Source organism: Natrix helvetica (genome assembly GCF_964273705.1).
Source record: "Natrix helvetica genome assembly, chromosome: 6".
NCBI classification, from domain to species: Eukaryota; Metazoa; Chordata; class Lepidosauria; order Squamata; family Natricidae; genus Natrix; species Natrix helvetica.
In genome coordinates, this window is record NC_138553.1 from 21,743,928 (window position 1) to 21,757,935 (window position 14,008).

At 39.0% G+C, this 14,008-nt stretch overlaps 1 protein-coding gene across 7 annotated transcripts in view; it reads right to left on the reverse strand.

Moving 5' to 3' along the window:
• The window catches only part of KIAA1549, a 128,830-nt gene that overhangs the window by 12,911 nt on the left and 101,911 nt on the right, over nucleotides 1-14,008 (reverse strand). For 5 of the 7 annotated variants that reach the window (XR_014175707.1, XR_014175708.1, XM_081957060.1 and 2 more), the window contains exons 11-15: nucleotides 12,811-13,013; nucleotides 10,937-11,061; nucleotides 9,752-9,766; nucleotides 3,284-3,489; nucleotides 1,270-1,493 (exon numbers count right to left, since the gene is read on the reverse strand). Coding sequence is in view for 5 of the 7 variants with exons in the window: in XM_081957060.1 (XP_081813186.1) it covers nucleotides 1,270-1,493; nucleotides 3,284-3,489; nucleotides 9,752-9,766; nucleotides 10,937-11,061; nucleotides 12,811-13,013 (773 nt within the window). In the remaining 2 variants the exon portion in view is untranslated. The remainder of the gene's footprint in view (nucleotides 1-1,269; nucleotides 1,494-3,283; nucleotides 3,490-9,751; nucleotides 9,767-10,936; nucleotides 11,062-12,810; nucleotides 13,014-14,008) is intronic. The other 2 variants (XM_081957062.1, XM_081957061.1) reach the window with 1 other exon arrangement.

The following is a 14,008-nucleotide window of genomic DNA, read 5'->3' on the forward strand; positions in this document are numbered from 1 at the left end:
TTCCAGGTGGCAGCGATCACTACCGCTGTTGCCTATCCCCACTCCCTGGAATGGGCTGAAAATGAAACGTGCGGAGGCCAAAAATGGGGCACACTGAGGCCGAAAATGGGACAAACGATTACCACAGCCTGTAACAGCTGATTGGAGGTATTCCGGGAGGCAGATCCAACTGCCAATCATCTGCTCACGCTAAATCAGACTTTGCTGAAACTGACCACGCTGTTGGCTGCAAGGAGGTAAATTGTTGCAGAGGCCAAATGGTGGGGGCTGGCAGGTGGGTGGAGCTCTGGTAACATTTGCTGTATAAGACACACAGACATTTCCACCCACTTTTTTTGGCTGGGAAGTGCATCTTATACTCTGAAAAATACGGTTAATAGCTAGCTTTATTGTGATATGCTCTCACTTATCCAAATTCTCAAGGGAATCATCATCAACATCTGAAATTTGAATGAATAAACTAGAACATTCATTTAGTTTTCCATTTGATAGGCCTAGTTTAGATATTATTGTAAAATGAACCACGTTTCTAAATACTGGCATGAATGCAAAACTGTTGGTGGTATCTTGGCAGGTGTTTACATTTTATTTACTTATTTTATATGGGCCACTGATTTGAGAAAACATTAATAGATTATTCTTTTTAATCAGTTTATCCTGCCTCCTCTCCAAAAGAGACTCCAAAGTAAGTATAGAATAAGAATAAACAAAGAGCAAGCATATTTAAGATGTGATTTTCAAAACTAACTTATTAAAATACACAGAAAACAAGGCCAGAAACAAATTACAAGAGATGGCCCTATGAAACAGAATAGCATTGATCTGTTTCCAAAAAACCACGAAGGTTCAGTAATCAATGTTACACCTTTAAAAGGGCCTTGTTCATAGCAGATGCCAGCTTTTATTCACCAGAAAGAAAGGCACCTGAAATAGATCTCCCATTTGTACATCTTAATATTAATCAGGGAGAAGCCATGCTCAAGAAAACTAGAGATCATGGAGGATCTAGGAGGCAAATTTCAAGAAAAGAAATACACAGCTCCCTTTTATTGCCCAGAATATTCTGTTGCCTTAATTTCTTTTCTCTTTGTGCCTTCCCAAGTGAGAAATGTATAGATGAAACACGACACCATATATTTTAACAATCTTAACACTTTAGGAATCTGACATAAAATATTTTAACGTTTCTTTCTTTAATTTCTTTAATATTTTCAGGAATGTACACATTTTCTAAATTAATGGGAAGGAATGCCACTCTCTCCATCTTACCTCTTCCTGGGTTCTATGAAAACAGTTGGCATGTTGTCACTCGGGTCCAAGATTTTATCTATCTGCATTTGTGCCTTGCGGTACATCTGCTGCTGCTCTTTGGTGTCGATGATAACCACGTCATCCACAATTGGGAATTCATAATGTCCTTTGCGCTTGGCACGTAGCCGGATCTTGTTACGGTGATGCTCAATCTCAGATTTATGCCTCAGAGCTGTCTGTATCTTTCAAGAAAATAAAACAGGGAGATGCATTAAACCTCTTTTGTAACATTGGTGCTTTTTCCTCTGACACGATCAAAATGGATCAGACAGGAGAAGGAAAATAAGAGAAGAAAATGTTGAATGCTTGCCAGTATATAACTTCAGGTAGGGAAATCATGCCCTGTATGATTCATACAGCAAGGACAATCAGAAGAAGAGAGAGCACAGCATATTAATACGAGAGCATGACAAACAGCATGCAAATTGCATCTCCTGAAACCTGTCGGAGAGGCATAGCAGCAAAGGAATCAGAGAGAATCCTGGCTATATAAAAAAAGACTGTGCTTGTATAAAGCTAAGAATTATCAGTTTGATAAGAATGGTGCTTGGGTTTATGTGAGGGTGTCTCTGTTTTGGATGTCCGATTACAGGTAATTTTCCTGCATGGCTGTCTGGGGAGCGACTACAGCAGAATCTCACTGAGACAAGACAAAAGCGAAGTGGTTAATCGTACAGAGAAACAACATTTATTTCTGTTGTTTCTTACTTTCATCCACATTACTAAAATATTGATCTTGCTTCACAGAATCTGCTATTACAGGAATTGAAATCTACTTTCTCTCCCTCATTTAACAATTCTCTAATGCATTTGAATGAAGGGGCCATTTGAAGCAGACATAATGGATAGTGTCAAATATTTAAGTATAATTATCTCACTCAGTGAGAGGTAGTGGTTATGTATTTATGAGCTTGTAGATCTAACAAATGTGACTATATGACTTTTTTTTTCAGTGTAGCAAAAACAAACAGATATGAGAACTTGGATGTATGTAAACGATCCCCAGAGCACAATATCCTAGAAAAATGGAGGCAATCTTATATAAGAAACTACTACAACAAACTTTTTGCACATGGGAAATCTAAAAAGACAAAAAAAAAAACCCTTATTTTTCAGCTTCATCCATAAGGCCAGGATTCATGCCTGGTTATTCTTTCACAGAAGCTACTGATGTTGAGAACAGGAGGCATGTCGTGCCCTGCATTATTTTGGCATGTCCATGGAGATTCTCAGTCATCGAGGTCATGTATGTCCCAAAGGTGCTTTTCCAAGAGGCAACTGGACTTTCTTTGTTTTTCCTTGAAAACATTTCTCTTCTCATCCAAGAAGCGTCTTCAGCTCTGATGGAATGATGGAGAATGGAAGGATTTATATTCCTTGCAATTCTCCACAATTCAGTCAGAAATGAAGAAGCTTCTTGGATGAGAAGCAAAACATCTTCAAGGAAAAATAAAGGAAGTCCAGTTGCCTCTTGGAAAAGCACCTTTGCGACAAGTTATTTTTACCTTTACATTTTGGGGGCCCTCCTCATTTCTTGAAGGAGCCACAGTCATACCTGGCATAGTGCATCAAGGTGAGGTTAACTTTACAGAGCAAAATTTTAAAAAGCCACAGGAGACACCGCAATAGATAGGCTTGACATAGAGTTGCCTAGGAGCACAGTCCTAAATATACATCATGACCTTCCCCCAAAGAATCCTGAGATTTATAGTTTGGGAAAAGTGACAGAGGAGTAACTGTATGTCACTCAAGGCAGAGTAGATACAAGCCATCTCAGTTGGGGCCTCATTTATGAAATATGTTCTCCAGAAAACAGACCTGATACCCACCTAATTATTATTATTTTAGTTCTAAACAAAATGTCTCCTTTCTTCCAGGTATTTCTATAATTTTGCGTTGGCTTCATTCTAAACAGACTCTTCTTGTGAGAGGTATGCTATGAAAGGGGGGGGGCTATGAAAGAGGAGAGTACCTCCTTATTGATTTTGTTGGTTTCGGCAACTCGGTCAGAAAGGGGTTGGTTTTGTGTTGCAGGGACTGCGATAGGCTGCATAGCAATCAGTTGGATCTTGCTAGGGACTCTTCTACTGATTTCAGAGGATCGTGACATGCGGTCTACGTGCTCAAAGATAGAGGCAGAAGTTGCCTGCTGCGTTCCATTAGTGATCTGCGGAGGGCCTGGGTTACAAATAAAAATATGAAAAGAGAAAAATGTATTGGTTTAATAAGCATAGTCAAATCCCAGGGCATGTGACATTTACAAAAGGCTCTGGGCCAAAAAGCAAATCATGATTTGAATAGTACCACTGAAATTAGAAGAAAGAATGTAATACTAGACAACCCATGCCATGTTAGGTCACTGTTTCATAGATATTTCCTTACCTAAACAGAAAAACAGAACAATCTGCTTTGCTACTGGAGACTGTTTTGCTACTGAAGACTGTTTTGCTACTGGAGACTGTTTTGCTACTGGAGACTGTTTTGCTACTGGAGACTGTTTTGCTACTGGAAAGATACAGGTTGATAGATGGAAGAGTATAATTTAAAACTAGTTAAACTTAGTGAAATTTAGTGACAACAGATATAGTTAAATAAATAATTGAAAATGATAATACTGTATGTAATGTGTAGTGTTATGATAAGTAATAATTGGATATGAATATTGAATGGTACCCATGAAAGGAAGATTAGAAATCCTTTTGGATTATATATAAAGGGTAATAAAAAAAGAATTAAGTTAGATTCAGTTAAGTCTTGATTATTAGGGGGGAAAATGTTATGATACAGGATAGAGTCAAATAAAGGAGGGATAATGATAACAACGTATATACAGGTATGGGTACAACATAAGGAAACTGGATGTAAATTGTAAACAGTGATTTGGAAAGAAGGATTAGAAAACTTTGTTATTAAATATTATGGATGTTTAGCTAGAATAGGACATAAGGATCCAGTGTTATTGGAGGATTTTAAAAATAGTAAATGAAATGTGGTTATGTATTAAATCTTGGTATATTTTATGATGAAGGATGTTTAAACAATTATAGTCAAATGAAAATGGAGGTATGATGATGGCAACATGTATTAATATCTGAGTTAAAATACTTGAGTTAATATGAATTATGTTTGTTGACTGTGGAAGAGATGCAGGTAAGCCTTTTTGTAACCAACTGATACACTTTCTACAGTATGTAAAGAAGGATGTGTTGTGTTTCTTTTGAAAATTAAAAATAAAAAAGTTTTTATAACAAAAAGAAAACAGAAAAACAGAACAATCATGTTTGGCCAGAAAAGCAGTGGGAGCAATGACTTCTGACCTCCTCGCCGACTTTCCCATTGAATTTTCCTGGTAGGGAGCATCAGAAATCTTCCTCCCTCCCATTCCTGCTGGCTTCCCCATTTACTTTGCTTGTGGGAAGTTTGCAGGGAGAGAAAATCAATGGGGAAGCCAGCAGGAAGTTTTAAGTCCAAGACCAGCAAGCAGGAAAGTGCTTGCCACTCGGTAAGGGAGGGAATCAGGGGCTATGCGAGGGTGTGGGTCATGAACAGTATGTGAGAGAACATGAGAGAGTGTGGGAAGCTGCACAAGTAGGCAGGGAAGGGTTAGGGAAGGGTTCCTGGAGATGCTGTGCCACTGGGGTGCTGGGACACCAGAACACTGAGGACCGGTTTTAATCACCATTTGTTCAGCACTGTTGTAACTTGAAACAATCACTGACTGAATGGCTGTAAGTCAAGGACTATCTGTATGCCCCAGCCTACATGTGTTCTGACCTAGGCTTCTCCAAATAGCATGAGGCAGAATTCTGGTCCTGACAAAACTCCTTTTATTAAACAAATGTGAATTCCTCTCATTCACATTCAGCAAGGCCTGGCAAACAGTCTTTCAAAAGGAATATTTATAACTACAGACTTTATCTATCTTGGAAAGCTGCCATGTAAATATTTTCCAAATAAGGTGCTGTGCAAGGAAAGGCTGGGCACAGAGTCTCTGAGATTCACGAACAGATCTTCACACTCCTGAAACTAATCTAACGACTGAACAAACAAATTGTTTCCTACAAAAGCCCACTCCCTGTTTGCTCTTCTTTTATTTCCTATGGGAGGGGCCAATCATCTTCCACCTGCGACTTTACTCCCAAGTTTACCCTGATTTCTGAGTTGTTCTTTTCTTCTGGCAGCTCTGCACATTCGCACACTGGGAACAGGCTCCAGATGTTCCTCTGCCACACTGCTGTCTAGCTCCGTAGCAGGGGTGGGTTCCTGCCAGTTCCAACCTCTTCTATAGAAGAGGTTCCACAAATCTACAGTGCCGTTTAGAACCGGTTCCAGCTCCCTCCCCCCGCCCATCTGCACATCATCAAGATGAAGAGCGAGAGGAGGAATTCTGGGAGTTGAAGTCCACAAGTCTTAAAGCTGTCAAGTTTGAACACCCATGGGGGTTTTTTTCTAAAGGGTTAGGGGGTGCAAGGGTCTTGTAACTTGACAGCTTTAAGACTTGCGTGCTTCAAATGCCAGAGTTTCTGAGCCAACATTTTGGTTGCTAAGCAAGAGCGTTGTTAAGTGAGTTTCACCACTTTTTACAAGTTGGCCACGCCCACCCAGTCACATGGCCAGCAAGTCACTCCCATCCAGTCACATGGCCAGCAAGCCACTCCCACTCAGTCACATGGCCAGCAAGTCACTCCCACAAAGCAGGCCACACCTACAGAAAAGGTTCTAAAAAAAATTGAAACCCACCACTGCTCCGTAGGCACCTGATCAGTGCCAGACGGCCTCGGCCCCATCTCTGCTGCCAACACAGAGCCCTCATCTGAGGCTTCCCAAGCCTCCAGGACTGGCCCATGCTCCTCCCCAACCTCCTCACTGTCTGACTCTGCTGCCAGCTCTGCTACAACATGCTACAATGAAAGTTTGCATTGTAACCCATTACAATGGAAACTGATACCATAGGCTGTTCTTTAAATAATCTGGAGACTTGGAAGGAGCCCGATTCCCTTGGGGTAGAGGGGATTCAGTGGAAACATTATTTCTATTGCTTATAATAACAGAAACCACTCACAAATGTCAGTTTGCTGAGATTATTGGCAAATATAAATAAAATTACTTCTACCTTAATAACCATGATTCTATTTATTTCATTACCCTAACTAGGTAATACCATCAGTGCTAGTAAGAAGTGCAGTTTGCTGTCAGTTTATATATTATTGTAAATGAGATGTGCAATTAATATTGCAATGCATTGAACAACACTTCCCGCATCTCTCTCTCTCTCTCTGCAATGTTCTCTTATATTATGTAACAAAGCAAAAACCAAAGATGGTAGTTAATTTACAACATAAACATCAAGTTAATGTATCTGTACAAGTTCGATTAACTGTTTTCAAAATGCCTTCCCAAGCTAAAATTAGCTTTTTTATTGCTTTTCTAGAGTTATACGTTTTTGCCAGTAAAAGCCACATGACTTTTCTAGTAATGCTTGGTCATGCTGAGATGTCAAAAGAAGATTAAAAAGTACGAGCGAGCAAGCAAAATACGAGATCATGACTTTAAAAGCCCTCTAACTTTCAATTTTGGAAATGGTCACAAAGCCAGAAACTTAACTTTTGCTTTTAACAAACCACAGAATCATGACGTCTTACCGTATTTTTTGGAGTATAAGACACACCTTTTTTCCTCAAAAAAGAGGCTGAAAATCGAATACAGCATTTTTTTGCTTCCTGAAGCCCCGCCCCTTCACCAAAATGGGCATGCATACCCTTATGAAGGATTTCAGAGAGCTCCTGGGGGCTGGGGAGGGCAGAAATGAGCAAAAAATAGACCGTTTTTTTACCCCTCCAGCCCCCAGCAACACTATAAGCCTCCATAAGGCTATGCATGCAATTTTTTTGACAAAAATTGGGCCCGTTTTTGTGAAAAACAGGTCGTTTTTTCTCATTTTTGCCCCCTCCCCCCAGAACACTCTGAAAGCCCCCCAAAAGCTATTCATGCCTTTTTTGGGGCGAAAAACAGGCTATTTTTGGGAGGTTTGCAGAGTGCAAAAACTTTGTTTTTCCTTTTGGAAACCTCTTTAGTTAGACTGATTGATGAGAATTACATTGATCAAGTGCTGTGCTAGCAGAAACAAGTCTTAGGTGCTGCAGATTGTCAGCAATTTCCTTTTCCACCACATGGATAAATACACCTGGAAACATCTACCTACCTACCTACTCTCTCTCCCTATCTACCTACTGCATTTCTTTTTCTCTCTCTATCCCTCTATCTACCTACCTACCTACTCTCTCTCTCCCTACTATCTATTGTATTTCTCTCTTTCTCTCTCTCCCCCTCTATATACCTACCTACTCTCTCTTTCTCTCTCCCTACCTATCTACTGTATTTCTCTCGCTCTCTCTTTCTATTTCTCTCTCTCTCTATCCCTTTACCTACCTACCTACACCCTCCCTCTCTCTACCTACCTACCTACCTACCTACCTACTGTATTTCTCTATTTCTCTATCTTTCTCTATTTCTCTCTCTGTCTCCATATCCCTTTATCTACCTACCTACCTAATTACCTAACTAACTACTCTCTCTCCCTCCCTACCTACTGTATTTCTCTCTCTTTCTCTCCCTCTCTATCCCTCTATCTACCTCCTTTTTTAAAAAAATTGCTTCTTCAAAATCTTGGTGCATCTTATACTCTGAAAAATACAGTGTTACATTTGATTAAAATAAACCTATTTCTTATTACTTTATGAAACTGGATTATTATTTTTTTTAAAAACCCAGAATTTAAACTAGCAACAATTGAGGGTTCAACTGAATATAGAACCAAAGGTTTCCAATTTTCACTTTGGAATTAGATCAAGAAAAGGGAGGAAAAAACCTTTAAGATGGCTTAGCTTTATATCTGAAAGAAGGCTTTATGTACAACTCTTAAATGACTGACTGAAGTGAAGCAATAAAGATTATTGTCAAGAGATGAATATGATTTTAATAGTAAGAAGAACATCCGGTAATGTAGAGACTTAGGATTAAGGCTTTGTTTTCCATGATAATGGAAAACTAGATCCTTTACAAACCTCTGTTTTACAAATAAAAACCTCTATTCAGACAACTTATTCATAAATCTGTAGCCTCAGAGAAGTCACCTGAAGGCTGAAACGCTTCTAAGAATCTTTTAAAGTCTGCTGCAGATGAAATGCAGGGGGAGAAAGCTTATGCACAGCTGCCTATTTGAGGTCAAACCATATGTGTGCACAAATAAAACCACAGCAAATACTTTTCTTTAGGAATATATTTTAAAATGTCCAGGACAAGGATGGGCACTTTTTACTTTTTGGAAGGAATTTAAGCAAACAGATCTGGATCAGAGCCCAAAGTTCAGATCTTTCATATGCCTAGCTACATAACTGAGATGGGGCTTCAGTTAAGTGGGGCCACCCAATCCCTCTTTCTGACATTCCCCTTATCTTTCTTCAGACATGTTTACTTTGTTAACCTCTTTCTCTCTCTCTCTCTCTGTATCTCCCTCTTGGAAAGCTGCCTTGGTTGTTGGTGTCAGGCTTACAGATAGCTTAATCCTGCTAAAATGTGCAAGAGCTGCTATCTAAAAAGTGGAGAAGCAGCACATAAAAAAAGAATTTAGAGAAATGCCCTCTCCAGCTATCTTGCATTTCTAAATTCCTCCATTAGCAAAGCATCATGCAATAATATGCTGCAAAGAGAAGTCTATACATCCCTGCGACCAATTCGCTCTCACAGGGAGGGACTCCTCCGGGTGCCGTCCACTAAGCAATGCCAGCGGGCGGCACCCAGGAGTAGGGCCTTCTCTGTGATGGGCCCAACCCTCTGGAATGACCTCCCCCCCGACATCAGAACTACCACCGATCTCCACTCCTTCCGCAAGAAACTCAAGACCCACCTGTTCCAATTAGCTGGCCTGGCCCATTCATAGCTCTATTCCTTATCCTCCTGGCAGTTATTTTAATTTTGGGGTAGTTTTTGGGGTAGTTTTTAATGTTGTTTTTAATTTTTTACTATTGTACAGTTTGTATACCGCCTCCTCTATGTATATGTATGTATATCGTGTTTTTTTACTCCAACTGTACACCGCCCCGAGTCCCTTCGGGGAGAGGGAGCGGTTTATAAATCTAAATAAAGTTAAAGTTAAAGTTATGGGTCAAGCATAGGTTTTACATGCACAAGATCCGAAATTCAACTTTAGTTAAGTAGCTAAGCATATGAAAGATCTGAACATAATCACAGCAAATTGTTAAGGGTAGACAATTATTTGCTGATGAGCCAACAGACATATTTATTTAGAATAAAGTTGTTTCATGTCAATATTCACAGTAAAGACACCTAAATGAAAATCTATTACATTTACTTCTATAAAGAACCTCTCATTCCATGTTTACATTTTCTAGGTCCAGCTTCGTATTTTTTTTAAACTTACCCACTTTGTTTAATCCTGATAGCATCCAGAGAAAATAAAAAGAAAGGATATCATTATAATTCACCAAACCATGATAGGAAAGCCATATGTTACTGAGAAGGATTCTAAATTAACACAAGGAAATTATTTCTACAGTTTGACCAAGGACATACCATAACCCTTCTTAGATAATTTGGACGTACAGGCAGTATTCAACTTACATCTATAAATGGGATCAGAATTTCCTTTATTAAATAAGACAGTTGTTAAGTAAGTTATGCCCAATTTTATGATCTTTTTACCAGGGTTAATTGAATCACGTAGTTGTTAGGTTAATCGTGTGGCCATCAAGCAAACTTGGCTTTCTCCATCAACCTTCTTGTTGGAAGCCAGCTAGGAAGGTTGCAAATAGTGATCATATGACCCCATTGACACTGCAGTCACCATAAGTGCATGTGGATTGTTAAGTGCTCAACTTTTGATCATGCAACCATAGGGATGCTGTGAAAGTTGTAACTGCAAGTCCCACTGTAAGTCATTGATTTCAGTGTTGTTGTAACTTCAAGTGGTTGTTAAATGAATGGTTGTAAGTTAATGACTACCTGAATGCCTTATGTTCTAATGGTCTTGAAGGTCTACTGCAGGGGTGTCCAAACTTGGCAACTTTAAGACTTGTGGACTTCAACTCCCAGAATTCCCCAGCCAGCTCTGGCTAGGGAATTCTGGGAGTTGAAGTCCACAAGTCTTAAAGTTGCCAAGTTTGGACACCCCTGGTCTACTGCATAAAGTTCTGGGCAGAATTTTATATGCTTGTGCAGTTACTATTACAATATTCTCATTTATTTGCATAAATAAATGCAGGGCTTCCTAGTAGTCATTTGTGAACAAAATTAGCCAAGGAATAAAAAGGATTCAAATTTACAAGAAAACTAGTAACCAGAACAGATTTTTTTTTTTTTGGACAAAGTCAAATACATAAGCATCTGTTGAACACTTTGAGTGTTTACAATCAATACAAAAACAAAACAAAACAAACAAACAAACAAAACAAACAACCCAGGGATCAATCAATGTATTTTGCAAATGATGGTCAGGAGAAATATCGATCTGTTTCAGTATTTGTAATATTTTATTATTTATGAACAGTATTTATATTCCTGTAAATTATTTCAATGTTATATAAAAGTATAACAGCATTTAACTTACCAGACTTGTTAACTCGATGAGATTTCACGTCATTGGCAGCTGTTTGAGGCCTTGCATTCTCATCTCCTGTGTCTCGGCCACTCGAGTGCTCACTCACTGTGGAATCAGCATCAGAAGGGGAAACTCTGTGTATACCAAAACAATATTATTATTATTAAATGGTATGTTTCATGTTTATAGCATATAATAAACAATACAGTAGCATATATAAGGTTACTAAAGAGTGTGGATTTTAATCATTTCACCCAAATAATGCATTATTATTTTCAAATAAAGTCCACGGACGAGAGGGAGAGAGAGAGAGAGGGAGGGAGAGATGGAGAGAGAGAGAGAGGGAGGGAGAGAGAGAGAGGGGAGAGAGGGAGAGGGAGAGGGAGAGGGAGAGAGAGAGAGAGAGAGAGAGAGAGAGAGAGAGAGAGAGAGAGAGAGAGAGAGAGATTTGGGCCTTTGAATCACTCCTGTAGATTTTCTGGATAAATCTCTGTAGTATTCTTGGAGAATGTGGGGAATGGATTGCTACTGGTTTTCCAAGGGCTGAATGAGAATGACTGGCCCAAGGTTGCCCTGTTGACGTCAGGCCTAAAACAGGGTTAGAATTACAGTTCTTCCAGTTTTTACCCTGATGTCCTACCCACTACACCAAACTAGCTCTCTCTGAGTTAATTAAATGTATCCTTTAAATAAATCTATTTTCGTTCACCTTCCACTGCATCCATTAACATACGTGATTTACTATATGGATGGCAGTAGATTCCAGACAAACTAAGCGCTGCACAAATCAGCTGAAAGGGAGATTCACCTGTGTCTTTTAGAAGTCTTGACACAGCTGCTTTGGAAGCTTCTTTAACATATGCACACTTGGTCATGGACATGTATTTTGCTGGAACTCCCCAAGAAAATGCTTTTTACAAAACCATTAAGGGCTTTGTCTGTGTCAATACACTTTCAAATGCCTTGAATGGCTTTGCAAAAAGTATAGCTCCATATATGAGGATGAGATAGATTCATGGCATAAATAACTACCATAATTCTCAATTACAGATGTAACAAGTAGAATATATGCATTCAAATGATATATTTAGAAATCCGCAGATATGCCCCATCCAGTAAGGGCTTTGATTTTTGACAAACATTTTAATGTATGTTGTGATATAATAGGACTTACGCTGTTTGAATTTGCTGTACATTTCTTTTCTTACCTTTTTAAAAATTGATGTAATATTTGTTCTACTTTTTCTTTTTTAACCAGTATGAATAACTGCATTTTGGGGTAATGATTACTTTCAAGGTTCTTATTTTCATTTTTTAAGCTTCCATTTGGGAAAATGTATATAAAATAATTTACATAATGGATCCTCCATTTTCAGTGAAGGTTGAACACTAAATGCAGGGTAGTGAGCTTTCAAGCTCAAGGAACCAAATGCTAAAAGGATCTCCATCGGCAGAACTAGTCATTAAGTAGTGGAATGAAGAAGTGTGTACACTTCCCTTTAACTATATAAGAGGGTCTGTAGCAACCATGGCTATTTTGGATATTTATGGAATCTTTCTACATTTTAGAAAAGAATCACATCCGAGAAGGCTGTTGAACCATCTTGAAACTTTACATTATTACATCACATCAAAACTTGATGCCACAAAGTCATGTCCGTGGGTGCATTCAACAACACATGTAACCTGAAAAAAAATCCACAAAATTTGGAACCCAGCAGATGAGCCTAGGAAACAAATCCTGGTGGGCTTATATAAAAAAAACACCCTTCAGCAAAAAAAAACCTATTCAAACTGAGAAAAAGCTTCAAAGAATAAAATAAATCCTTCACAGTTAATTAACTTTAAAATGTGCTGAGCAATTTCTCATTTTCTGAACTGACCTCCCTCTATGTCGGACATTCTTGGAAGGCTTTGAAGATAACTTGGTCTTGGGGCTTGGCAGATCACCATTTTCAGAAGGTGTGGCATCTTTAATTGGTCCTGGCAGAGGAGTTGGTTCATGTATGATCAGGATGTCATCCTTGTTATGCTGGCCTAAATGCTGCTTTGCAAAATCAAAGCCTTTTACGCTAGGAGCTTGTAGCTATAGTGTAAAAAAAAAAGGAAAAGGAAAAAAAATGAAGATTATTAAGACAAAAAAATCAGGACTCCTGAGCTATGTATGCAAGTTAAAATGAATCAAAAGGCCTGCAGAGTAATAGAACAATAAGTAAAATGAATAGAAATGTGTGCACCCTTGGGAAAGTGAAAGAATGATCCTAATAAGGAGAGTTTGAGGCAGCTCAGTGATATGCTCAGTTTGAATTTAGGTCACAGAAAATTAAAACTTCACGATGACTGCTGCTCCATCGACAGCTTTTTGAGGATATTTAATTGTCCAGAAATATGCCTGGAAGCAAAGTCATTATAAAATGACATAAACCTGAGCGATCCGCCTGGTATGATCAAAGCTTTCCCCAGCTTGATGCTTCCAGAGTTATGGTACTTTTCCTGGAAACTGTAGTTTAGAGCTTCTGCAGAGCATCAATTTTAGGAAAGACTCATCCAAAGACATCTCATTGGGGGGGGGGGGAGACTGAAATGGATGATCTTTACAGGTCAAATTGTACTGAAAGATGAAACAGACTCAGTTTCAATGAGATTCCCACTAAATGCTCCTGAATGTAGACCCTCTTGTAGGAAATGACCAGGGTGAGCCCAAAGGAGGGGTCTAGCTCATCATCAGTCTTGAGTCCCTTTGAACCCACAAGAGATCTAAGTCCAGGCTATCCAGCCCACCTTGAATTCCGCTGAATCTCATCTACCACAAATTTGCTTTGACTGTTAGTAGTTCAGATTCTTGTAGAGAATGTTAGCATGCAATATGTAGTCATTTGAACTTCATTGCTCCCTGACGTATTATGCCTAACACCTCTGCTTTGGTTATTTCTTGCTTCTGTACCCCTTCATTTGCTCATACCATTTTTTCCTATACTAACAAAATCCACTTTTGTTCAAAGAGGAGTTAAGGTCCCCCAAAACATAGCAATGTGAAAAAACCCCACATAGAATCCCCAGTTTAAAGGTTCTATTTGGTTT